The sequence below is a fragment of the Pistacia vera genome, unplaced genomic scaffold (assembly GCF_008641045.1).
Source record: "Pistacia vera cultivar Batoury unplaced genomic scaffold, PisVer_v2 Contig754, whole genome shotgun sequence".
Classification (NCBI taxonomy): Eukaryota; Viridiplantae; Streptophyta; class Magnoliopsida; order Sapindales; family Anacardiaceae; genus Pistacia; species Pistacia vera.
The window spans coordinates 748,615-776,342 of record NW_022196617.1 but is presented as its reverse complement, the minus strand read 5'-3'; the positions used below and the strand labels follow the sequence as shown (position 1 = coordinate 776,342).

Sequence of the window (27,728 nt, the reverse complement as noted above, 5' to 3'; positions counted from 1 at the left end):
AATAGAGAAAAAAGATCAACAAAGAATAAATTTCCCTGAAGAGCATAAATATATAAGTTAAGGCACCTGACTTTAAACCATGAGTTGTGGTCTAATTGCTAATTGGACTTCTAACAGGTGAAATTTACCTGTAATATTAAGAGTTTAAATCTCACCGAAAACAACCTGTGGTCAGGGCATTTACTTGAACCCTAATCAAGAATTAGTCTCATACCTTTGGGTGTGGGTACATCTCAAGGCTTTCACCAAAAAAACAAAAATTAGCCCAAAAGCTTACGATAAAAAAGACAAGCAAAAGATATGTAGTGGATACGTATAGAATTGCTACATATCTAGATTAGTCTGGCCCTAATTATTTGTTGTCACGTAACAACTTGCAATGTTTCTTCTCCATGAAGTCAAATGTTTTCAATATTATCGGATCGATTTTTATATATATATGCAGCTGTGTGGAAGTTCCACGACAAAATGTTCAAATGAGAGAGAAAATGGATCACCGCATGCAAGCTCCTCCACTAGGAATATTATCTTGAAAAGGGTTGTTTGCTTTTGTTGTGTTGTGTGTCCTTTAGTATTATGGTTATTCTTCATGGAAGTACTTTACCAAAAAGTGATTTCAGAAATAGTGAATTAACAGGAGCCGCATATATACATGAAATTTTTTTTTATTTTTTTGTTTTTTTCCATATTTTTCCTCCTTTCGCACGAGAAAGTTGATCTTAACATGCATTTCCTGATTAATAAATACTTTCAGAAAGTGACTCGGCAAACTGGTTGATAAGAGAGAGTATTAATTATTTAATATTTATAGTTGATTATCTTTATAATTAAGTCTTTTGATGTTATTGTATTGAAGTCAATTCGTGCAATCCCACTTTATAGTACACAAAAATATATTAGCTTAATTAGAGTATTGTTATTTTGATAATTGGTCATACTTTTCTGGATATTCTACAAGTTGAAGATTGAAGAAGAAGCTTTGAGCTTAAGGCAACAGAGTTTTCGATCAAAACATTTCATTTATGATTTGGGCATATCATAATTGATTTCTTATGATTTTATGAATTTATGAACTAGAAGGTCTAATTCTGCGGCAAAGCAATATTTTAAAGAGAGTTCTAGCATTTCACTTAGCCAAAAATGGTAGGAAATGTTCATCATGATGTCCAGCTGACAAAGCTTATACATAGTAGTAATCAAAAGAAAATTAATGATGAAATGATCATCAATAATTAGTGAAAAAATATAATTGTTTTTTATCCACTGAACACAGTAAAAAACTTACAACAATTACCCATCCAAATGTTTTTTTTTTTTTAATGACCGGGGTTGTCCGGGTCAGTTTATACGCACCTCAACTAAATCTCCGGAACCCTAAAACTATCGATTGGATACAAGACAACCCTTATTAATAACCGTGGGGACTTGAACTCGGGAGATCAAGTTAGATATTTCTCTTGCTCTTTTAGCCTCAAGGAGACTTGAACTTTGGAAACTATGTTAGATTCTTTTCTTGAGAGACCTTTTTAGATCCTCATCTTGTCTTTTTACCATCAAGGAGACTCGAACTTGACAGATTTAGATCTTCATTTTTTCTTTTATCATCAGACCACTTAACCAGTAGTTTCCCATCCAAATGTTGATTCCAAAGATCTCAACTTCCTATTTAAGCCCATTTCAAAATCCTGAAATCCATTTTCAACAGAAAGGTTTTTGAAATTTCAACTGAAATCCAAAGCACATGTGCAGAAAATTAAGACACCTAATTGTGTTCTTTTCCACATAATTCAATCGAATCATTGTATAAAAAATTAAATAAACCGATATTATATTCAGTAAAAGTACAGAAAACTTTCAAAATCAATGTTTTAAAAATAAAAAATGGTTTATCCTAAAGTTTTAAAAACTAACAATGACCCACCAGAGAGCGTGATCAGTAAGTAACTCATTAAAATAAGCGGTAGAGGGGTAAAATAGTCTTTTCTCATATATTTATCCTAATTTACTGTCTTTCTTCATGGGAGGTCAGATCATTGTAAGTTTTGAAAACATTGAGGAGGTCAGTAGGCTTACCAAACTTGGAGTACATCCCTGAATTTTTCCCAATGGTTATTCATGACAACTAGCAATACTGTACGTATTATTTATTTTAATTATAATACTAAACTCAAATAAATATTTTGGTCGGCTATGGTGGTGGTTTGGCCAGAGCGGGAGGACAAGAAGACGGGAGTAGGAGGGGTAGATAAAGATGAAGAAGAAGAAGAAGAAAGTAAGAGGATAATTTAGTAATAATATCTTCTTTATATAGGTAAGAATCCCACCTTAGTGTCATGTCAATTAGAAGATGAGAATCTATAATATATGTATCTAAATATTCTTTATATATGTTAGAATTTATTAATAAACCTTAATTTAAGGATAAAAATCTAGAATATATAAGTCAAACATCCTCTCAATGATCAGTATTAATTTAATAATGAGAATTTAAAATGTATAACACCAAGGTGGGAAATGGGAACTAACCATTTCCTAAAAATTGGTGAGATTAGATCATGTAAATGTCGGTTGCTCTTATTTTAATTATAATACTCAGTTGAGCAATTATGTTGCACTCTATTAGCCAATGGTAGTCGAAATTTTTGTCGGTTTAGTTGTGTCATGTCGACGGAAAAGGCCAAGTCCTGTCAGGAATTTTGGCCATTAAGGAGCGAAAGAGTAATGATACAATATACTATGAAAGACAAAGAAAATTTGTTTGTTTTCATTTGGCATATTTTTAGTCAACAACTTTGAATAGTTTTGTCCCACAAAGTTACTAATCCAATTGTACAATTCATTCACGAGTCCCTGCAGCCGTAAAGAGACAAGCTAATTGAGCTACCAGTTTCAACTTGCATCTCATCTTTATCATTAATTGGAGTGGTACTATATTCTTGATCGGTCATATTCACTATTGAATAATATGTTATCAACAGTAACATGAAGATACTTTATAATTAATATCTTATTTGATATAATATCTTATTTGATATGATATTGTCCGTTGAATTTAAGGTCAGTGTTCTAAAAATCGGATCAAACCGTCTGATCGAACTGATTCGACAGACAACGGACAGTATTTCTGATCCGATATATTATAAAAACCGATATTTACCATTAAACTAGATTGAGTTGCGGTTGGACCATCGAAATACTGTCGAGTCGCAGTCTAATCGCGGTCCAATCGCAGCTCCATCCCGTCAAATTTCAGCATCGTTCGACAGAGAAAACACCCCCATTTGACGTGACGACATCTCCATGACCAAACCTATCCATTTTCAGTGGCCGTCATCCAGCCTTCGTCACTCACCGTTAGAGGTGGGCAGGGACCGGTCCTTTGCCGGCCCAGGCCTGGGCCCATTTGGGACTGGTCCCAAATGGGACCAGTCACTCATGGGCCTGGGATCGGTCCCAGGCCCATGAGAAAAACCAGGACCTGGACCAGGCCCTAGGCCTGGTCGGGACTGGTCTCATGGGCCTTAGATAATTTTTTTCCCCCCTCAATTTTTTTTATATTTTGGGGGCAAAACAAAATTTTATTGGGGGTTTTTAATATTTTTTACGGGTAAAATTTATAAAATTTATAAATTTTTTAGACCTAGAAGATTTTTTTATTTTATAAATTTTATAAAATTTCATTTTAGCCCTCATAATTTATATTTATCTAAAATTAATAGGGAGTTTTAGTAATTTGGCAGGAGACTATATTAAAAAAATACAAAAAAATTTGGGCCCAGGCTGGGACCTTGGAGGAGGGCCTAGTGGAGGGCCCAGGCCCTCTTCCTTAGGCCTGGTCCCAAAAGGTCCAGTCCTCTCAAAGACCGGTCCTAGGACTGGGTTTTGGAGCTGGGCTTTTGGGCCCAATCCCAAATGCCCAGCTCTACTCGCTGTCCACCAGGTTTCTTTTGTTGATTCCGGCAAGTTCCGACGCCGATGGAACTCCCTAGCACCACCATTAAAGTCGCCGACACTTACATATCAAAAGCCCCAAGATTCCAGCTTCGATTGGCCGTCGATCGTCGCTGCCGCCACCACTTATTAGAATTTTCGCACAACAAGGGTGTTTTAGACAGATTTCAAATCTGAAGGGAGTATATAGGGGTGTTTTTGATGAATTTCAAACCTTCAGGGACTAAAATTTTTTTACAGAATACGGTCCAACCGACCGATCCAATCGGAAACCGGACCCTTGAACGGGTCATTGTCCGGTCCAGTTTTTAGAACATTGTTTAAGATGACTTAAGTTTTTTTTTTTTTTTAGTCAAGGCGTCCAGATTAGTTTGTGCATATCTCAATTAATTTTTATGGTATATTAAACACCTTACAAACCCAAAAAATAGATAAACGATCTCTATGTTTGAACGTAAAAATTCAAAGAAGGGAATAAACCTTCTTAACTGTCAGACCAACTCCTTAGGGTTAAGATTTGATGGACATGAAAAATCTCACATCATTAACTAATTAGGAGTTCTGAGGTTAGCAAATAAATAAATAAATCAGTCTGATCAAACAAAACTAAATCTATGTATGAGTTATACTAAGATGGTGTATCCTAAGTTAATAATCTCATTCTCGTGAATGTGCCCACCACTGGAAGAATTGCTTCACACAAAATATGCGTTTATAGATGAAAATCTTGTGTTTGGATCGACATCTTTTAACACAGAATGAAGCTATTCTAGCTGGTAACGAGATTTTCAGTGGGTAACTTTACCTGTAATGTCAAAGGTCCAATCTCACTTGAAGTAGTTTGTAGTTTGGGGGAATTAGGCTCGTACCTTCGGGTGTGGGGACATCTCGAAGTTTTCATCAAAAAAATAAATAATAGTTATGACTGATCCCATCAAGAATATTGGATAGCTGGTAATTAGGAAGCCTACACATTATTTGATGCCCCACCAACACAAGCTTGTTAATTTATCCATCGTCTTCTACCTCCAGCTAGCATCCAAATCCTTGATCAAAACGATGAAAAAATTATATAACATTTTTTCAGTTGGATGTTGGGTCATTTTCTTCTCCTTAAACCAAGGCAAAAGGCTGTGTTAGCAACTTAGCATGCGTGCTTTCGCTGTGTGTACACATCCATTGCACTTGTTGTATATACTTATTTTTTTTTTTTTGTTTTATGACAAGTTATCTAAACCAGTTTATATATATCTCAACTAATTTTTTGGGACCTTAAAACTATCAACCGGATAAGAGCTTTAGTGGTTATCCTTATTAATAACCGAAGAAAGACTCTCATAAACTCTTGAGTAATACATCCAAAAGTTTTTACCGAATCACTTGATCACCCAAAAATAATTTGTCGTATGTACTTTTAAGAGACATGAAATTTTCAGCTGCATGAGCTTCTAGCCGTCTACATCTAACTGATGACGCTAAGAAATATCTTTTTTTTGTCCTTTTCTTCTTGTATTGTAATTGTGTTGTGGATTAGTGAATAAGACTTGTATTGCTTCTTTTGAAGATATTTCCAGTTCCACTGTCTTCCCACTGGCTAGGTCACATGCACTTGGGACAGAATAATGTACTATTTTCGATTCAATAGATAAAAATTAAATATGTCAAAGTTTTGTATATATACCAAGTGAATTTTCTCCTCTAATTTTTTTCATCAATCAGGACTTTAAATTTGAAACGTTAAATTTTGATGAACATTAAAATTGTATATAATATATACTTTAATTCTCTCATTTTATCTCTCTCCTTTTCTCTTTTCATAAAGTTATCTACTTCAATTTAAATGATTCTGAATCATTACAAAACTTTGATGTTTCAAATTCGATGACATCTTGATAAGAAAAAGACTAGATATATATCAACATGCTATTCTCTTTAATTTACAAATATAATAATATTTCAAAGATAAACATTGAGATTTTCCCAAGATTAATTCATATTTATCAACTCCATAGCCCATAATTAAACATGCTTAATTAATAGCCATAATATAATAAAACATTTACAACATTACACACAATATATATAATAATAACACTAAACCAAGTCATAATCACAAACCTAGGACACAATTAATCTAAAATAATTAATTACACACACCTATCTTATCCATCCATTTCCTTTTCAAAGACGCCAAAGCCTTTGCCAACTTTTCAAGCTTTCCAAGGTTCGTCTTCGCCAAACTGTTCACAAAAATTCTTCTCTCCTCTTCACTGTTTACATCAGGAATATATATCCACAACATAGGACTTTCGAAACAACGCTATAAACTTCAAATTCACTATCATTACCTGCCTTCTCAAACTGACAAACAGAAGTGACTGTACAATAGTTCTGCAGCCTGTGATCACCCCCCGAAAACTTTGGAGCTCACAACATGCTTCTCATCGTCGAGCATCTCCAATCTTTCGGTGCTCGAGGAAGGTGGCAGCCGTGAGACGATTGAAACATCTAGAGCTAGCTAACTTATTATCACACACCAGTTATATCCATCAATTTCCTTTCAAAGACGCCATTGCCAATTTTTCAAGCTTTCCAAGGTTCGTCTTCACCAAAGTGTTGACAAAAGATCTAGTCTCCTCTTCACTATTTCCCAAAGGAATATCCACAACATAGGACTCCAAAACAATGCTATAAACTTCAAATTCACTCCCATTACCTTCCTTCTCAAACTCACAAACAGAAGTGACTGAACAATAATTCTGCAGCCTGTGATCACCCCCCAAAATTTTGAAGCTCAGAATATGCTTCTCATCGTCGAGCATCTCCAGTCTTTCGATGCTTGAGGAAGCTGGCAGCCCTGAGACGATTGCAACATCTCTTATGCTACCGATAACTTCTCCATCACCGGCTCTTATTTTGCAACTCTTGATGAAGCTCTTGTACCTTTTGGGGTTCGCGAAATCGCGAACGAAAGGCCAGATGTTGGTAAGAGGAGCTTCTATGCGTTGTTTGATGAAGGATGTGCATGTGTTTGGAGATGGAGAAAAAGTGTGGTAGGTTTTGATAGTTTTATCGAGCTTGGAGAGTTCTTGGGGATTGAGTGAATTAAAAACTTGGTTTGGCTTCATGGTGGCAATTTATTAATTTTTTTTTTTTTAGTTTGAAGGAAGTGGAAGAGGAGAATGAAAAGGAATGGATTTGTTCTCTCTATGTTTGTGCATGGATTTGTTCTCTCTTTATAAGGCAACTATCCATTGACTGCTTTTTTTTCCTTTTTTTTTTTTCATTCTTTTAGGGAAAAAAAAAAAAAAAAAAAGAGTGGTCGAAATTCAAGGGATGTGAGGACTTTGTCTTCTAGTTTGTAAAACTGTTTTCTCTCAAAGTGGATATTTTATTTTCAGACACTTTTTTTGACACACTGGCAAAATATCTGTATATTTCAATTTTTATTACCTAAAATCATTTTTGGCCACATAAAAAACGTTTACAAATACGTATATTAATCTAAAATATACTAATCAAATTCAAATACTAAACGTACATCATATTCACTCTTTTATTTATTTTTTGCTATATTAGTTTGTATAATAATCTTTGTAAAATTGATTATCTTAAAACACATTAATTTGTATATGAAGTATTATCCTTAAATCTTTTAATAATTTTGTCTATTTGTAATTCAAAATTAAGTTTTATTTATTGGTATATTGTGAGAAATAGTATAGACTCTCACCAAGCTTCATATATGAAATAGTAAATACGTGGATCCGTGGATGAATGACGTGAAGCACATTTTATTGTGATGAAAAAAAAATTAACATGTGTAATTTAGTAATGTATTATACGTTGGGACCATAATGTAATTGATTCGTCATGGGTCCGATGAAATTCATCAATACTATAGAGGACATCTACGATAGTTTTCCTACGACAAGGGGTGTTTGTGAAATTAACCTAAAATTATTTCAATTATCTTATTTCATACATAAAGTTCTTTACCTACAATTTTCTTTTTCAATTTCTTGCCATCAACTCTTAGCTACAATAGTTAAATGGAGCATCATATTTCTTCTTACTATTATTGAAAAAAATAATTGAACTGGATTCACTACATATACAAACAATTGTAAAAGCAAAATTCTGTGGATCACCAAGACGATGCCGTATTATCCTAAAAGCTAAAAGAAAGGTTCTTTAGTATTTTGACAAACAAAGGAGAGAATGGTAACAATGGTATACGATTTATAGGAGTTAATATTGTCACCCCTGAGGTTTAAATTTTTTCTTTTCTTCTCTAACTTTAAGAAACCAACACTGACACCCCCAAATAGAGGTTATGTCAGTTAAATGGATAAACATAAAAGGTAGAAAAGATATTTGAAAGAAATGGTTGGCAGTTTTTTCGAATGACTAACCATTTTTAGATTCTAGAATTATCACAAAACCAAATCGGTAGACCATTTGGCCAAAACTTCCATCATTCTTGATAGAATTTGAGGTGGACATAACTCCTCACCCAATAACGTCTTATTGAATAAGATGATTATCCCTTTTTATAAACCAGTAGACTTGAGCGTGCCTAGTTAGTGTGGGATTCCAACACTCCCCCTTACGGTCAAGCATATATGTTGGGTCATGCCTGTTGATAGAGGTAGTTGTTGGCTCTAACTCCTCACCCACTGGTCAAACACTTAGCTTAACTGAACCTGGACTCTGATACCATGATAGAATTTGAGGTGAGAATGACTACTCACCCAATAAGAAATTTTTAAATGAGAGGATTATCCTCTCTTATAAACCAATAGGCTTGAGCGTGTCTAGTCAGTGTGAGACTTCAACACTTCTACCAAAAACTTCCATCAGATTGGCCAAAAATGTTTATATCTTTTTTGTCCCTCGACTATTATATTTAACTAACAAAAACACCATTCAGGGGTAACAACATTAGTTTCCCAAAGTTGGGGGAGTGGAAAATATTTTTGTGCCAAACCTTAGGGGTGACATGCAATAAACCCATATTTTATATATTTTCTAAAAATCCAGACTTATTTTGTAAAGACTTTAATCTCTCAGTCTCTTAGGCATCATATTCTATTACATGCGTCTGTATTTCTGCTCCGAATAATTGATACATACACCAAGAACAGCCTTCACAAATTGTTCAACCATTCCAATACACTAAAACCAATTAATTACTGATTTTTTATTCATCTATAAAAATACTATGAACTTATTATTAGCAGACTCTAGCTAAGTGACAACTGACAACAATGTTAATTGCTCTAGCTCTCCTTTTATTTTCTAATTATATTATCATCACTGGTAGCTGTTCAGGTTTTGGTAGGAGTTTTTCCTGCAACTGGACCAGTACTCAGCTACAAGCTTTGAAAAGGATGAATTTGTCTCCATAAGCTTTGATGGTTCATCATACTCTAACAATTTCCCTGAAAATTTTAAACCAACATGCACAATCAGCTAGAGGGTGTTTGTTTATATGTTCACAATCGATTAATTCCATTTAAATTCAATCCAAGCCGATCCATTTAATCTGTTTTGTAAGTGAGAAATAGAAGCTTACCAAAAGAGAGGACCATGACCATGTCACTATCAATAACAGTTGGGACTCTGTGAGCTACTGTGATCACTGTGCAACCGGCGAACTCCTGCCTGATAATTCTCTGTAAAATGGCATCAGTTGCAGAATCTATTGAAGCAGTAGCTTCATCTAGAACTAGAATTCTGTTTCTCTTTAGGAGGACTCTTCCTAGGCAAAACAGTTGGCGTTGCCCCGCGCTCCAGTTTTCGCCTTCATCACTCACTGCATGCCAACCACAATAATATCACACATTTTTATTCTGAAAAACACACGAGAAATCAATACACAACTGCAATTGTTCTGAAATTAGCTTACCAGATGAGTCTAGTTTATTAGGCAGGCTGCTGATTGTTACCTTGAGCTGACACTTCTCCAGAGCCTACAAATCAAACACAAATCGCAATATGTAATTAATGGCTAATACAGAATACAAACTAGTTTGTGAAGATGATAGATACCCATCTAACAACTCAAGCAATTAGGCTAGGCAGTGGACCTTTTGTGGGCTTGGGTAGAACTCTCCTTGGAAAACCGGCTTGTCAAGGGTGGGTGCCCAAGCCCATTACAGTCCACATGCCCACCATTTTCCTTTCCAATGTGGGATCCTAACATTCCCCTATGCTTCGAGACTCAATGTCCATGTTGGCTCACTCTGGACGACTTCACTCTAGGTGGCCTACTCTCCTAGGTTGCCCCTTCCTAGGTAGCCCTTTTCTAGCCCACTCTAGATGACTTCACTTCGAGTGGCCTACTCTCAGAGATCGCCCCTTCCTAGGTAGCCCTTTTCCAGGTTGTCCTTTTCAGACATGGGCTCAGGCAGGTTTTGGCTTTGATACCATTTGATAGATACCCATCTAACAACTCAAACAATTCGGTTGGGTAGTGGACCTTTTGTGGGTTTAGGTAGAATTCTCTTTGGAAAACCGGCTTGCCAAGGAGGGTGTCCAAGCCTTTTATAATCCACATGCCCATCCTTTTCCCTTCCAATGTGGGATCCTAACAGAAGATTATGAAATCAATAATCTAAATCTAGAGTCAGCTGGTGCACCTTCCATATTTCATCGTCTGAGTAGAGGCCTAGAGGATCCAAGTTGGTTCTAACACTACCCCGAAAAAGAGTTGGCTCTTGAGGGATGATGCTGAGCTTCATTCTCAAATCTTTTAGACCCATTGAACAAATGTCAAGTCCATCTATCAGAATTGTACCACTTGCAGGCTCTACCAAACGAAACAAAGCGCTTATAAGTGTAGTTTTGCCGCTTCCAGTCCTGCCCACTACTCCTACTCTGGTTCCTTCACTGAATGTGCAGGTGATTCCCTTGAGTACCAATGGCGCATTCGGACGATACCTAATCTGTAATCAAACAGCAGAAACAACAGTTAAATTTTAAGTATAGTGAACAAAAGTGATCTCCAGTGAATCAGTGGCGAACATTAGGTAGCTTACCTGCAGTTCCTGCAGTTCTATTCTTCCCTTAAAAGGCCATGAAGATGGTGGCCTCTTGTCTTCCACAATAGCTGGAGGCTCTGGTGGTATGTGCATGAACTGTTTGATCCGTTCAACTGAAATAATATAGTTCGCCAAGTAGCAGTACCATCTCGACACGAAAACTTGAGTGCCCGTTAGAGAAAAAGCATACGAAAGAGAGAGTCCAACAAGCCCTGCAAAAGAATTTTGAAACATAAACGTCTTTCAACAATCTAGAAATTTATGAGTTGTGTTCAGGACAATTTTAGTGAAGTAATTTTACCTGGAGCTACATAGCCTTTAGGAATTAAAACAAGGAGAAAAGCAGCAGTGAAAAGGGTAAAATTTTGAATTGCTTCTATTCTTAGAACTAGCCACTCCATGACAGCATTGGAATGGAAGAAAAGTATGGCGTCTGTATCGACAAGCTTTAAGTAGTTTTGGAAGAACCTATCCACCATATTAAAGGCTCTTATTGTGATCACTCCAAGTGATGTCTCAGCTGTATAATTCATAACAGGAGCTTTTGTTGTTCCATTGATTCTGATAAGCTCCCTCGCAGTTGCTATGTAATAGTCCTTCAGAAAATAAAAAAACGAATTGAAATGAAGCAAAGTCAGCTTTTGCCTTCTTTCACTGAAAGAAAGAAAAATTGATGAAATCATGAAGTAGAATTTGAATCCACCTGGATATATTTCACTGCAACCATAGCAAGAATGGCCACAATGAGAACTTGCCATGTTACAAAGGTCATAATTCCAATAATTGCTATAAGTTCAACACCAGCAGCAGCAACAAAAATAATTGCGAAAGGTATGTCGAAATCAAGGACACTCAAATCTGATGATGCCTGCAAAATTAAAAATGTTGAGATCCATGATTGTTAATTTACAAGTAAATTACTCTTAAGAGTGTATATATTTGAGATGGTCTTACTCGGGTTAAAATCCGACCAACAGGAGTAGAATCAAAGAAGAGCATAGGAGCTTTAAAAATCGAATTAGTGAAACCGGAGAAGAATGCTTTAGAAGCTTTTAGCCCCAGAAGTGCTGCATAGAAGGACCTAAAATATACAAAGACAGCACTGGTTGTTGCAATTCCAGAGTAGACACCAATTAGAATGCCATTATTGATTTTAGGAAATTGAATGGCATATGCTAGCCAATAAGTTGAACCAGCCTGAAGAGCAACAAAACCAGCCTGAGCCAATAGGCCTAAACCTAATAGAAGTGATCCTTTTGAGATGAGAAGATAATCCAGGAATGGCTTCCATCCAACATCACCAATCTCCTTTTCCTCTTCTTCTGTTAGTTGTACTCCTGGTAAACCCTTTGCAGAAATCTCCCCCTGGCTGTTTTCTTTAACAACAGAAGTCCCATTAGGCTCTTCTGCTGTAACCATCTGGTCCTTATCTATCTTTGCAGTTCCTTCTTGGCCTTCATTATTTGCAGGATCCAACACTGTTATTGCATCTCTGTGAGCATTCACAAGTTCTTCAAATGCTGTACCGGCTTTCAAGAGCTCTTGATAGCTTCCTGATTGAATAACTTGTCCACCGTCCAGAACCTATGATCAAACAAGAACATTTTGTTTAAATGAATAAAAAAAAAACTTGAAATGAGTCACTGGAATGAGAGTTTAATTACCAGAATTTTATCAACTGCAGGGAGAAATTCCACTTGATGAGTCACTAGAATGACAGTTTTCCTTTCTAAAGCAGCCATGACACAATCCTGCAATCACATAACTCAACTTGAGTAAATGGTTTCATAGCTTAAAAAGAGGCTTGAAAGATTTTTCTGACATTGAATAGAGTTGCAGCTGTATGTGCATCGACTGCACTGAAAGGATCATCGAGGAGATAGATATCGGCATCATTATAGACAGCTCGAGCAAGTTGAATCCTCTGTTTTTGTCCTCCACTCATGTTAAGTCCTCTCTGACCTATTTCTGTGAGATCACCATGGTCAAAACTGTTGATGTCCTTATCCAAAGCGCATGCTTTTATAGCCTTATCATATCTTTCCTTGTCCATTGGCTTCCCATAGAGTACGTTATCGCGAATGCTTCCACTTTGGATCCAAGAAGTTTGAGATACATAGGCAATGGAACCATATACATCAACCTGTTAAAAGGCCTCAAACAATTGATTTCAGTAACACAACTTATTGCATGATATAGACTTAAAAATTTTAGTTTACAACTCACACTTCCTGAAGTTTTGGGTATTTCTCCTAGTATGGCAAACAAGAGTGATGATTTTCCGGCACCAACTGACCCACATACAGCAATCTTTTGCCCCCATTTCACTTCCAAATTTACATGTCTCAGAGTTGGAATGGGGAGCTCTGGATCCCAACTGAAATTGCCTTCTTGTATATTCACACTTCTGTCTGAGTTCTGCAATGAAATTCTCTTTACATCATCATTCTTGAGCTCATCATCAAGCAAAACAGCATTGATCCTGTCAAAGGAGACCTTGACTTGGATCATAACAGAAAGAGCCTCAGGGATCATTCTGACAGGTTCTCCCATGCTCCTCAGTGAGGCAAGAACTGTGAAGATGGTACTAGCATTCAGGGGTGCACTTCCAATCAGGGCGCACCCCAAGAAGATAACTGAAGAAATGAGAGTTGGAGACATCCAGTAAACGACTGTGCCATAAGCCTTTCTCAACTGAGATTCAGACAACCATTTAAATTCTCTGTCGCGGCGTGATTCAATCAAGTTCTTGAACTTCTCTTCCCATGATTGTAACTTTATAATTTTCATACTGTTTAGGATCTCAGAGGTGGCCCTGAGTCTCTCATCTTGGGCAACCATGAATTCTGATTGACACTTCTGTAGTATCTTCGCGAATGGCACATTAAGGAGTCCACAAATGAAAAGGGGGACTAAACCAGGAAGAGCACCAAGACCAACAACTCCAAAAAGGACAGCAATGGATAAAAAGAGTTGCAGTGACAAACTCCATGTTGAATGGAACCACCAAGGAAATTCTCCCATTCGGTAGGCATCAACCGCAATATAATTCACAATCTCCCCAGTTGAGTGCCTTCTCCTTCCAAAACTAGAAAGCTTTAGCTGCTTGTGATATACTGCCACCATTAAAGCTGATCTCATCCTCATTCCCGACCTCCTCGAATCAAAGTAACAATGCCTCTGAGACAAAGACTCAACAGCCTTGGTGATTACAAGACACCCAACTATTGAGAGACCTTCATGCAAATTTTCCTCACTGCGGTTGGAATAATTTACAAAAGCATAGAGCAAAAGAGGAAGTACTACCACAGCAATTGTCCTGAGCAACGCACAGATTGCTATGACTATATTCTCTTTCCAGTAAACTTTTGTTATGGCTTGAAAGACCAAGTTCCCGGATTTGTTTGAGTTCTCTCTTACAAGGGAATCCCACACATTAGCAAACTTTTGGTATGCTAAATTGGCTTCATCTTCAGGAACAAGAGAAGGAATGTCTTCCAGAACTAATGGCTTTGAGTAACCTAAAGAAAGCAAAGGATTAATCCAAGAAAATGTCAATTTGCTAAGAAAACCAGCCCTGCCCAGTGCTGTTTGATTTTTCTCGGCCTTTTCACCCAAAAGAGGCTCGGATAGACTCTTATCTTCTGTAAGCTGAGAAGCAAAATTACTGAAGTTACTGAAAGCGCAAAAGAGCAATAAAAGATTGATAGGCAAAGGCACCACATCAAATATTTGAATACTCTTTGTTCTTGACAAGATTTCAATGTTAAGAGCTGAAACCAATAAAGAAAATGATATCCACCAGAGAGAGATGAGAATTATGATCCATTTGGACCTTTTGACAAGTAAGGAGATTGCCAATGTGGTCCAAATAAATCCTCTAACAATCTGAACCAAGCAGCTCAAATTATTAAACCCTTCAGATTTGGCTACAAAATTCCACAAACCATTACTGAAGTAAGCAATGCTAACAAGAGCACAGCAAATTGAAGCAACTACTGAAACCCGGTCCCTCCTATTGCTCACACTGCTGTGATGTTTTCTGATAGAACTTACAAGCAAAGACAGATAGAAAACACATAGAAATACTACATTTATGAAGTCTATGATGGTTCTTTGAATGCAAAAAGAACCGAACTCGACTTCGCCTTCACAAATCCAAGAGAGTCCCTCTGAAAATTCATAGAAACGGAGATTTTTAGAATTAGCAGAAGAAAAAATCAATACTTGAACAAAAGTATGATTAATCAACAAGAAGAAAAGTGAAGAATATCCAAATGATGGTATAAACATATCCAATATTTATGTTGTATACATCAAATTGTTCAAAAAACTTAGTCTGTGCTATTGCTACAGAACAGAATTCTACAATCTTACGTAACCAAGGACCTCATAAAGAGATATAAATGCTCATAAAAAGATTCATAGAAGAAAACAAGAAGAAGAAAGCATGATACCAAGTGAGCTCCAGAAAGCCATTGTTGCTGGAGGGACTTCCTTTGTTGAGTTAGTTTTTGCACCAGTCAGTAGCCTAAGTAGTCAAGACTCCACCAGAACTCACTTTGAAAGAAGTGAACCCAGAGAAACTAAACAGCAACTGATGCATTCAATAAATTACCAATGCTTACACACATATTGCCATTTTTTTTTTCTGCCTTCCTGTGTGATTGTTTGGGGGCAGCGTTGTTCAGCCACTAGCTTTATATTTTAAGTAGGCATTGTTTGTCTCCACATATCAAATGTCCAAAACCCCTTATTATAATTGCTACAGCAGCTCCAGCCTCACAATTTTTTTTGGCTTTATGCAAGTTAGCCAGCCAACTTTGGTAAATCTTTAATAATAAGAATCTAAGTAGAAAATGTTTGAGACATTTTCTAGGCCTTTACGGATTGGATTTTAAACTTAATTCAAGCACCTTTAATTATCCAGGTTCTTCACTGTAATGTAAAATTTGAAAAAAAAAATGTTATAAAGAAGTATTGTGTTTCTTTTGATACAGAAACATATATAAAATAATACTATTCAAGATCAATAAGATTTTTGTAAGTATTCCTGCAGGCACAAAAGAATTCAAATATAACTGTCAATTTCAGTCCATTCAAAATCAACCAAGCTTGTCTTTAAATTTGTCTCTTCAGCACATATGCACACGCTAGATCTGGCAGTTCCTTATCAAAATTATGTAACCTTCTTAACTTTATTCTCATTTGACAGTAAACAATTCATGCAGAATGGAAATTTATCTTGGGAGAATAATATTTATTTATACGAACGTTTATAGGTGTTTATTTGTGAGCTGGTAATAAATGAAGAAAAACTTACCAAAAAATGGGAACACCACTGTCAGATATAGCTGCCATCATAAGAGATGACTGAATTATGCTTACCCCAGATGGATAGTGGCAGGCATTTTTATGCAGATTCCACATGATAAAAGTGCAATAATTCCATTTGGGATCATGAAATGGACCCTGAAAGTGACATGCAGTTCCAGTTACAGCTAGCGATATCAATATGAACCTGAACCATGACCATTAATTATGCAGCAGCTGCGTGTCGAACTCCTGTGCTGTGCCATATTTTATCTCCCAAAATTAGAATATGAAAGGGGTAAAACTTGTCCACGTACGCTTCAGGAATCTTGAAAAGCCAATGTCTTCAAATCATGGCTATCCATTATCATTTTCTATTGGTATTAGACTTTTAGTTTCTTCATTTTAGCCTCTTCTTTCTCATTTTAGCTAGCTTCTTTTTTAGCCTCCATTTGCATGCCCAATTTAGCAATTCTTTTGCCACCTGCAACTACGTCTTCTTGCTTTGACACTTGCCAATTCATGTGATTCCAAAATGTGAACGAAATAGAGACAACAGTGATAACAAAAAAACAGCAAAACAAATCACAGACAGTAAATAAAGAGAAAATAACACGCATGATTTACCTTGATTCATCTAATATGGGTTATGTCCAGCTGAATCAATATTATTGTAACACTTCTTTTCACCTCTCTCGTTTACAATGAATGAATTGCTCTAGCATTTGCTATCACACTCATAACAAGAAAAAAAATATGTTTATATATTATGTTTAAAGTGACAAAACCCAATGTTATAAGGATTCATATTCATAAGCCCAACCCAACAAACCACCTACGGGTCTGAGATGTTGCCCCCACGACCCCCACCCGTTCACCAATGAGCGGGGCTTCCATCCTTTGACTGGACAACAAAACCCTAAATACATCTATATAACCTATTAATGATAAAGTAGTCCACAACTCCAACAAAATATGATTATCTTTATAATATAAAAAGCAAAATTTTACGAAGTCTTGACACAAAAGAAAAAGCCAAAATTGCTTCCTAAATCGTAAAAAATAAAAAAAAACAAGTTGATAAACGAGGAAAATACCAAACTGAAATCCCAATATAAAGCCATTAATTGCTGAATGTGGACTTTTGTGCATTAATAAGGTGTTCTTGGCAGCATGTTAATATATGTTTGGCACAGCACTAGAAGCAGGAAACTAAAGACAAACCTTCGTTGAATAAAATTACTAGTAAAAGGAAAGCAACAACAAAATATTAAAGAATCTAGTAATTAATTAATTCGTTTGTTTATCTTTTGTTCAGTACCGATTAGACTGATTGTCTTTATAATATGTACGCTCACAAACTTATTATTATTAATTCCTTTTATGAAGCCCTTTAATTTGTTCACATTACATATTCGTTGTCAATGTCAAAAAAACCGACCGTTATAAGGCTGTAAAACTCCTATTCGTCTCATTTTAACTCAAGCTTTTCCTGTTGTTGATGCGGAAATTTGTACTAGCCAAACATATCTAGTCGATCTCAAGAGGAATCAAGTAAGGCATACGTGTGGTTATGGATAACTACTGAGATTGATAAAACGATGTATAAAAGTAAAGAATAAGATATATTTTTATAGTGGTTAAGTGGTATTAAGACAAAGCTTACATCCCCTGTTTTTGTTATTACTTAGATATGTTATAGAATCGAATGAGATAACAAGAGAAACGAGCGCGAGTTAGATGGAGGACATTTAACTCTTATGATCTTTTCTCACTTGATGTTTTTTTACACGCATGAGTGTGTTTTCCTCTTGAACTTTACTAAATTGGAATTTGTCCCTTGAAACAAAGGTCGTATGATCCTTTTATATTTGGTCGTCTGACAATGGTTGAGAGTGGGTGTTACGGGATTGTTTACACGCATAATCTCCCTTAATTAGGATTTGACTACGTAATTCTTATGCTTGTGACAAATCAAGTTATGCTAATGACAACTTAACTCGTGCTTATGACAATGATGACCTTGTGAGAAGAGGTAAGCACCAATGGGAGGATACGCGGGAGAATCCTAGCCTCAGGTTTGATGTAAGTTAGGGACACGTGGCACAAATTTAGCAGTTTTCCTTGAAATGAGGCACAACACCTATAAAAGTACATGCAGACGTATTTTCTTCCTTCTTTATATTAAAGAATCCATATAACCATGAAATTAAATCATTTATCTATCTTAATGATACACATATTAAATATCATATCGATTTATAACCATGGATGGACTCATATCATGATGAGTGGAGGCTGGTGACCCCACTCAAAATTTATTCTTCGTTAATTTAGTTTGATTTTTTGTTTTAACCCTCTGTATTTATATTATTATTTCTTGATTTGATCTCTTCATTTACTTCTTCTTTATTTTATATTACATTATTTTTAACATGCCCCTCTAAATTTAGTTCCTGGGTCTGCCCCAATTTATGTCATTGTCACTTTGATGTTCTACAGCAACTTATATCTAATTCTTAGATGGGGCGACGTTACCTTACCTCAACCATTCGTTTTGTTCAATAGTCGTCATTATCAATGTGATATGACGTTTCATGTTATTAAAACCATTCTTTCTGTAACCTCGTCAGCAAGTAACCTTAACTTCATCTAGTAACATCTTGGATTCTATCATTTCCAAGGAGAAATTTACGAGTCCAAGTGAAAAGAACTGTGAGCTGTGGTTGTTTATGGCTGAAACCTAGATATGTATATATCTATGAAAATGGACATGCATGAAATGATTGATAACTCAATGTTTATGCATGCGTATGGGCCACAACCACAAGACAGCAGTGACCAGTGAAGTTGGCATCACCGTTAGAGAACTTGGCGTGTCTCATTTCTGTGGCAGTATCAATAATGCAGTTCCTCAACTTTTGCTTTCAAGTAGACTGTGACTGGTAGGTTTTTTTCAAGATCAACAAGCATCTTCTAGTTGGTGTTGAAGGTTAGATGGAGAAGGTTAGGTTAGTTTATTTGATGTGAAATTACAATACAATATGACAAAACTCATAAAAGCTGAACATGTCAAGAACAGTAGAGAAAAAAAAGGCATCTAATTAGAATTGAAAACAAACTTTTCTTCAATTTTCTGTGCTGAAAATATGCCCAAAGTATTGGACTGCAGAGCACCTAGCATCTTTAAATTATGATTTGAAATATTGTGTTTATTGTCATCATACCAATGATTTCTCTTTTCGGATTTTCCACTACCTTATCTTAGTGGTATCTTTCCATCATATTTCTATTATTGCCAAAAAAGTTATAAGTAAAATAACTGTAAAATGTTGGTATACGGGTTATCCAGACTTCAAACATTGGAGCTTCTTAATCTTCAAAGTCACGGAACATTATAAACCCAATGAATCAAAGTAATTAATAAATGTGATAGGTATCACCTTATGATCGAACAAAGACCATTAAGTATAAGTAACCTAATGCCGGAGGATTGTCATCCGGCTACAAGGGAGAGATTTGATAAGTACTTTTTATTTTGATAGTTTAATTAAATACTATAAAAAACTTTCTTTGATTGATATTTTATTAACAATATTATACATCTTTCACTTAATTGTCAACTCAATAGCTTTAAATCTTTCAATTTGTAATTAAATTAAACAAGGATTAGAGACGTGTTTAAATTTGGCTTGATTATTAGAACAAGACAAATATAATCAAGATTTTTTTACTAATTAAATCAAATTATGATTAAAAATTTTATTATCATATATTAAATTGGGTGAAAGTGAGTTTCATTCAGTCATTTTCACTTGGTGGGAAGGTAGATATATATTTGTCACATTTATGAAGGCTGAATAACATTTTCATCTCCAAGCTATTGCAAAAGCACATTTTTCTCCCTCGGTTTTGAAACACCCATATAACCCCATTTTTTCAATTCAAGCGTTGAAACTTAACGATGAAAGGTGATTTTGTCAGTCATAATGTTTGATTAGGTTTTCTATCTACAGTGTTATATATGTGAGTAAATTGACAAGATTATTCTTTCACAATTAAGTTTTAATACTTGAATTAAAAAAATGGTAGTAACATGGGGTGTTTCCGACACAAAATGAGGTGGTATCATTTCACGATAGATAGGGGTCAATGTATTTGGCCCATTTTTTAATTAAGTTGACAAACATTCCCTTAAACAAATGGAATAATTTATGGTTAAATGAATAGAGAAAGCTTTTTCTTGTCAATGAATATTATTTAATTTTTTATATTAAAAAGGAGAAAAACTATAAATTGAAAACAATTTCTTGGTGTTTTGTGGCCGTTCTGTCTTTTTTTTACTACATGAATAACAACTACAATTTGTTTGATTTGTCCCTTCCATTAGAGATTAGGACCTTTGAAGAAAGAAGAAGATGTTTCTTTTGTCCCCTCCCATCGGAAATTTTTGCAAATATAATAGATGTAATGATTAAATACAAAACCGAAAATATGATAAGATGTGATGTATAGTTAGAGGATGTTGCTTATAGTATGAATAAAATACTTACTTAAGGCTATTCGTTTTCATTCGAGATACTAAATAAGAAGACGAAAAACTCATACTAGAGTTCATCTTCCGGATGATGGAATGTGATGGTGAATTAGGTACAATAAGTTACTCAATGAGAGTGATGTGGGCTTATAATTGTTACCAAAGCCCACTGGCGTCATGGGCTCAACAGCACAACCCATCAACCTTTTAGATCCAAACCGGACTCCCGACCCAACCCCACTTTACTTTTAAGACTTCAAAGGGTTTAAAAGATAAGGAAGGACTGCATAGGCTTTCTAGGACGAGGCTTGCTAAGCTTTATGGTTCCAATTAAAGATAATTCCACCAAATTTAATGTCCATTCCCCAGCCCAGCTCAACCTCCGGCTTAGAGCGAAAATTCAGATAAATTACCACAAAAAAAAAAAAAAAAAAAAAAAAAAAGGGAAGTAGGGAAGAAGAAAGTGAACACAGTATTTATCGTGGTTCGGCCACAAACTCGGCCTACGTCCACGCCTCAAGCGGTAAGCTTTGAGGATTCCACTATGAAATTTGACCTTATGGGGTCTTGAAATACATTTACACTTGTATACACTTTAAACTTTCAATTCCTTCAAAATAAACATGCTTACGGTTTACATCAATAACCTTACATTATATTAAATAGGAACAGAATATGCGCAAAAATATAAAAAAAAAAAAAAAAACAACTTTCTTACCCTTGAAAGATCGGCAAATCAAGCCATAAGAATGATTTCACAAGTTTAATGCACTGGAATGAGAATGGAATTTGAATTGATGATTCCTTCACAAATAAAACAAATTCCATTTTTCTAACATGCTTTTGAAAACTTCAATTTTCCCTTTCCTCAAATCTAAAAACATTTTCAAAATCATTGATGCATTAAACTTAGTGCACTAGCCATAGATTTAGCCTATTTCACAGTTAAAAACAATGACAATTTTCTGGCAGTCTTCACATCAGGAAGCTTGCTTTCTTCCAATACACTTGAACATCTCGGGTCCAATTAACTTTTGGCGACGACATCAAGCCTAACAAGAAGGAAAAAGAAAAAAAAACATATTGTTCTCTTAAATGATCAAGTTATTATCATCAAATCCAGGTTAATTTACTGAGGCCAACACCTTTTTTCGCGAAAAATAATAATAATAATAAAACCATCAATCATGTATAGAATAATGAACTACCAAGCAAACCTCAAACCAGGAAGTAACCACTAGTTCATAGAATGCATTTTCCTTCTGTTTCAAAATTGAAATTATTTGCCAAGGCCTTAAACAACAGCTTCTTCACTCTGTTACAGAACAAATTTGGAGAGAACAGAGGAGTTGACTAGCTAAACTGCATTAGCGACAAAATGATAAGATGAATTCAGTGACACAAACATATATAATTAATGTACTTCGGAAATGCTATAGAATCTAATAAACGAGTTCCAATATATTGGATCTCAGCTATCGATAAAATTTTCCATAAATCATTTTTCTTACCCTCTAGCATTCTCTCCTATTCTGATCATACTCATCCATGAGCCTGGAATCCAAACTTTTGTACCTCGTAGCATCTGCTGTACTGTACACCTAAATATTTTTTAACCAAAGTTCAGAATAACAAACTCAAACGGAGTCATAAACATTCACTATACGCATATGTAATAAATTAGGAAAACAAGAGCAATATTTAATATGAATATTTCAGCATTCCTTCTGTCCTGTTCCACACTAATCCCTAGTAATATGCTCTATATTTTGAAATTATAACATGAAAAGTCCTGTGTTTTTTAATTAAGCAATCAAGAATATGAAGAAGAGTGTAATGATTACTATTTGAGTCCTCTGCTTCATTCTTCTCGCGCCATTCTTTTGAAAGAGAGTGTAATAGTTGACTTTATAACAGCACATTTTTCCTCCTATAGTTTGTTGCATATCTACCGTCCCACCACTCTTCCATATAGCAAAGCAAATTCCAGCTGAGACTCGAAAATATATATATTTTTGGTTGGAATCCATGATGGGAAGGAAACTTAAATGGTAAAGAACAATGAAAAGAGAGAAACTGTAATATATATTAAGTAGTAACAGAACATGACTAACCAATTTGATCTTTGTGGCATAAGATATACCGTTTGGGTCCTCTCCTTTGCTCTTCTTACTCCATTCTCCAGCCAATTCACAGAACTCAAGGAGAATCTAAACACATCCAAAAAGCTCACCAGCATAACTTCCCCACATAAGGCTTCAAATGCACAAGAGGAAGCACCTGTTTTCCTTGATTCTGATCATTCACAGTGACGGCTAGCACACAGATTATGCCAACAAGCAGCTATTTGACAAAATTGTAAAGCCAAAATCTTATTTAAAAAAGAAAAAAATCTTCAGTAGCCAAAGAGGGCATATTAATATTATATTTCCAAATATGCATGGTAGCAGTTGCTTTGACTGAAATGAGTAATTTATGCAACTAGCAAGCACACATAATAAGAACTGGGTGATGAAACAAACGCTACCATTTGAAATTAAATTTCACTGTGTTTACTATTAAGTTGAATAATATTCTTACAATAATATCTGAGCAAATTAATGTTTGTACAATGGTTGACTATTTAATCTATATATCATATATACTTGAATTGTAGAAGTGTACAGTGGCAAATGTTATATGAAAGCGGATTTGGCCAAAAATCAAAAATAAAAAATTTCTAGCACAAGTACGAAGGACATTCTATCTAATCTTAGAGTAGTAATTTGAAGAAATTTTTTCATATTTCTACCCATTAAACATGCATAACTATAAAAATGCTTTAACTAATCATATATAACAACTAAAAATGGGAGGAGAAGAAATTACCTGTAGGTCAATGCCAATAGCAGAAGCGGCCATCGTCTTGCACATATTCCTATTCAATCTTGAAAGTAGTCATACGAGAGATTTTGGGCCAGTCATCTCCTTTGTTCTTTTTGAAACGTTGTCTTAGAACACGGCAGTTATATATGTTCAATGCCTCCAGTGTTTTAAGTTGAAAAAGGCGTTCCGGCAGTAGCTTTAATTTGTCGCATAATTTAATTGTTAACGAGCGAAGACATGGCAAGATAACTCCATCTTCCTTTGGAATAACCCAATTTTTCCATTCTGTCATATCCTCAAACTCAAGAGTTTGTAATTTGGGGAAGACAGTGCCAATGCTAGTGCCAGCACTTTTTATTCCCAAAAAGTCATGACCAACATTTCCCACACTCTCCATATATTTTATAAAGAGTGATTCAAGTGATGGTAGTTTTCCTAAAGGAGGCAAACACTCACAATCCATGCAACCACCAAGAGATAGAACCTTTAATTTGGAGAATGTATTGGTAGTTTCACACGAAAATATCCCTAATTTATTAACAGAGCAATGATTGATAGTCAATTTCTCCAATGTTGGATTATACGGAAGGTCGTCAGGCAATTTCTTCAATTTTGGGCATGAAACAAGTTCCAACGAACAAAGGACTGGCATAATTATAACTTTATTTAAACTCTTCTCAATAATCTCATATATCCAATCTTCCCATTCTTCCATGTGCTTAATGGTGAGATATTTCAGTTTGGGAAAGATAACCATTGATGTGTTATTACTTTGCACTCCTAAATTCAACTCTTCCCTGTCTTCCATATACTTAATGGTGAGACTTTTTAAGCCGTTATTGTATCTAATGTTGAGTGACTCAAGGGATGGTAATTTTCCCAAAGGATCAGGAAATCGCTCCAGGTTCATGCAACTATGGAGAGTTAACATTTTCAGTTTGGCCAATGACATCAACCAGGGGGGGAACATAGATTTGCAATCAAACTCATCTATCCTTAATTTCTCTAAATTCAAAGGTGGTTGTAAGGCATCAAGAACTATGTTGTCATGCTCACTCTTCCTCTCTCCTATAGATTCCAGCTTATAGAATGACAAACTCAAATCAGTAAGGTTTTTCTTAACATTGAGTTTTGCTTTCTCAGCTTCTTCGGCACTAACCACATTTCCCAACCTCCTTAAAACAAGAGAACCTTTAAGGTGGACCATGTTTCCCAAACATTCAAGAGTATCATGACCTCTACCACCAGTACTTCTAACGAATTCACTTAATTCTCTAAGACAAGTCAACCTCTCCATTCCTTTTGGCATGTAACTTAATGAATAAGTCTTAACATTTTTCAAATACCTCAAGTTGATTAACCGCCCTATCTTTTTTGGAAGTTTTTGTAGACTCAAACATTTAGTAAGATCTAAGGTTTGCAAATTATACAATTCACACAACTCATCAGGCAATTCCTTTAAATATCTATTTTCAGATAATTTAAGATATCTTAAGTGTATCAATTTCCTGATTTCTCTAGGAAGAACTTGACTTGAACAATAACTCAAATCTAATGACCTTAGATAAGTCAACTGGCCAAACAATTTTGACACTTTAAACTCAAATTCACTATCAACTATAAGGCTATGCAATTTTTTCTTACTATAGCTAGAGTTAGGAATTGAGTTCCCTAATATCATCAAATGTTGAGCCTTTTTATGAACAAACCTCGAGCGGTATTTTACAGAATGCTCAGCGTCTACAATAAAACATTCATTATTAGTAAGCGATCGAGCAAAATCATGCACTATATTGTGCATCTTATAACGTGTTATGCTACCATCACTCTCACTTCTTTCAATATCTTCTAAGAAAGAGTGCACCCTTAAGTTTTCAAAATACTTTTCACCAATTAGCTCCATATCATCCATTCCTTCTACTTTAAGATAATCTTGAGCCATCCATAACTTGATTAACTCACTTTTGTTTATCTCATAGTTTTTTGGGAAGATTGCACAATATAAGAAACATTTTTTCAATTTAGATGGCAAATCATAATAGCTCAACAATAGATAAGGGAAAACTCCNTAAGAAAGAGTGCACCCTTAAGTTTTCAAAATACTTTTCACCAATTAGCTCCATATCATCCATTCCTTCTACTTTAAGATAATCTTGAGCCATCCATAACTTCATTAACTCACTTTTGTTTATCTCATAGTTTTTTGGGAGGATAGCACAATATAATAAACATTTTTTCAATTTAGACGGCAAATCATAATAGCTCAACAATAGATAAGGGAAAACCCCCTTTTCTGTGTCTTCTAGTTCCCATACTTCACTATCTAAGACACTGTTCCACTGTTCAATTTCTGTTTTCATACTTAAGAGATTTCCTAACATCTTTACAGCTAGAGGCAAGCGATTACACTTTTTCACAATATTTCCACCAATTTTTACAAATCCTTCACACTTTTTATCTGTTTCCTCCAAGAATGGAACTTGATCACTAAACAACGACCAACATTCTTCATCTGACAATTTCTCAAGTGTGATCATTTCATTGCTTCCAATCTCTTTTGCATGTTTTTTTTTACGTAAGGTCACCAAAACTCTACTTTTTGTTGAACCCAACTTAAGAGATTCCATTAATTTTATCCAATTTTCTTGGACCTCTTCAATCCACACATCATCTAGGACGAGCAAAAATATCTTTCCCTTAATATATTGACCTATGTTTTGCAAGACAGTTTCTAATTCAACTAAATTTTTTTTCTTATTTGTAAGAGATTCAAGGATTGCTTTCGCAATCCTAGATACACTGAAAGGACGAGACACACACACCCATATTCTTATTTCAAAATGAGTTTTTATCTTATTATCATTAAAAGTAAATTGAGCAAGTGTTGTCTTCCCAATTCCTTCCATCCCTACAATGGAAATGATAGAGGGGGCTATCTCTTGCTGACTCTTACTCACCAAGAATTTTACTAAATCATTTTTCTCCTGATCTCTTCCATGAAGCTTTGATTCAACATTGGTAGTTATTGGTTGTTTTAGAGTTTCAGTACCCTCAGGCAAGCTGCTAAACTTAAATCTACCTTTATCCTTGGCAACAACAGCTAGTTTTTTATTTAGCTTTTTAATCTCAGCAGCAACATCAAAATGCAGAGCAAATTGCCTAACACAAGATAGATAGTAAGGCTTAAGGGAACATACCTTTCTCAAAGGCTTGGAAGCATTTTCAACTTCCTTAAGTTGCAATTTGCTGATCATCGTGTTCCATTCATCCAATACGTTGTTTACTTCTGAGGATGAGTTTTTGAGCTTTTGCAACCAATCTCTCACAGGTTCCACTTCCACTTGTTTCTGCTCCGCATCTTTAACCACAGCTTGAACGGCCAGCAAATTGTCAGTGAGCTTTTCAACTTCTTTGTCAACACCAACATTCAGTGTTGTTCCCTTTTCTGTCTGTTGACAGAGGATTGAAAACAGTTGTTCCAAGGTTGCTGAAACGAGAGCCTCAGCCATCTTTGAAGGTGAAAATGGATTCAAGAAATATAATTGAGAAGAAGAAATATTTTGTGGGCTTATTTTGTGCAATGCTACTCTTTCTATTCAGTATTTATAGCCCAGAAAAAAGACAAAGGAATCCTTCACCTGACAGCTTAAAGTGACATATTGCTTTGATGCTAGTTAAGGTATGTTTAACTTAATTTACTCCAAGCTTAAGCAATGCCCATATTCTTTTCTTTGCTTCCCACTAAAGTATCATTTGATGCTAGCTACTTAACGTGTAGAGTGTTTGTAGTTTTTGCTTTAACCCTTTTCTCGAAAGATTTGAAAGATAAAAATTAAAAAAAAAAAAAAAAGTAAAAGAAAATTCAATGAATAAACTTACCCATATAAAGACCTCATCAGTTAATCCAATTTACCAATAAAAAGAGAAAAACCCGGATGTTAAAAGACCATAAAAGCTTGTATGTATAACAAAAAAAAAAAAAACAAAAAAAAAAAGATTAAAAATGGAGGTAAGTG

General features: G+C 35.3%; 4 protein-coding genes across 4 annotated transcripts; all 4 read right to left on the bottom strand.

Annotated features, from left to right (window-relative positions):
* Positions 1 to 5,966: 5,966 nt before the first annotated feature.
* On the bottom strand, positions 5,967 to 7,143 carry LOC116115790 (abscisic acid receptor PYL3-like). The gene has a single exon (XM_031401922.1). It carries the CDS (start codon positions 7,077 to 7,079, stop codon positions 6,501 to 6,503), a length of 579 nt encoding a protein of 192 aa, XP_031257782.1. The 5' UTR covers positions 7,080 to 7,143; the 3' UTR covers positions 5,967 to 6,500.
* Positions 7,144 to 9,040: 1,897 nt separating this feature from the next.
* On the bottom strand, positions 9,041 to 15,696 carry LOC116115789 (ABC transporter C family member 8). The gene is made up of 12 exons (XM_031401921.1): positions 15,455 to 15,696; positions 13,224 to 15,169; positions 12,820 to 13,140; positions 12,662 to 12,748; positions 11,952 to 12,581; positions 11,701 to 11,865; positions 11,299 to 11,593; positions 10,995 to 11,209; positions 10,596 to 10,901; positions 9,863 to 9,926; positions 9,530 to 9,769; positions 9,041 to 9,395 (listed from the first exon to the last, which is right to left on the bottom strand). Exons 1-12 carry the CDS (start codon positions 15,474 to 15,476, stop codon positions 9,268 to 9,270), a joined length of 4,419 nt encoding a protein of 1,472 aa, XP_031257781.1. The 5' UTR covers positions 15,477 to 15,696; the 3' UTR covers positions 9,041 to 9,267.
* An 8,068-nt stretch (positions 15,697 to 23,764) lies between these two features.
* LOC116115829 (putative disease resistance RPP13-like protein 1) lies at positions 23,765 to 25,654 on the bottom strand. Its single transcript, XM_031401962.1, has one exon. The coding sequence runs from the start codon at positions 25,652 to 25,654 to the stop codon at positions 23,765 to 23,767; it is 1,890 nt and encodes a 629-aa protein (XP_031257822.1).
* A 91-nt stretch (positions 25,655 to 25,745) lies between these two features.
* On the bottom strand, positions 25,746 to 27,221 carry LOC116115828 (putative disease resistance protein RGA3). Its single transcript, XM_031401961.1, has one exon. The coding sequence runs from the start codon at positions 27,219 to 27,221 to the stop codon at positions 25,746 to 25,748; it is 1,476 nt and encodes a 491-aa protein (XP_031257821.1).
* Positions 27,222 to 27,728: the final 507 nt, after the last annotated feature.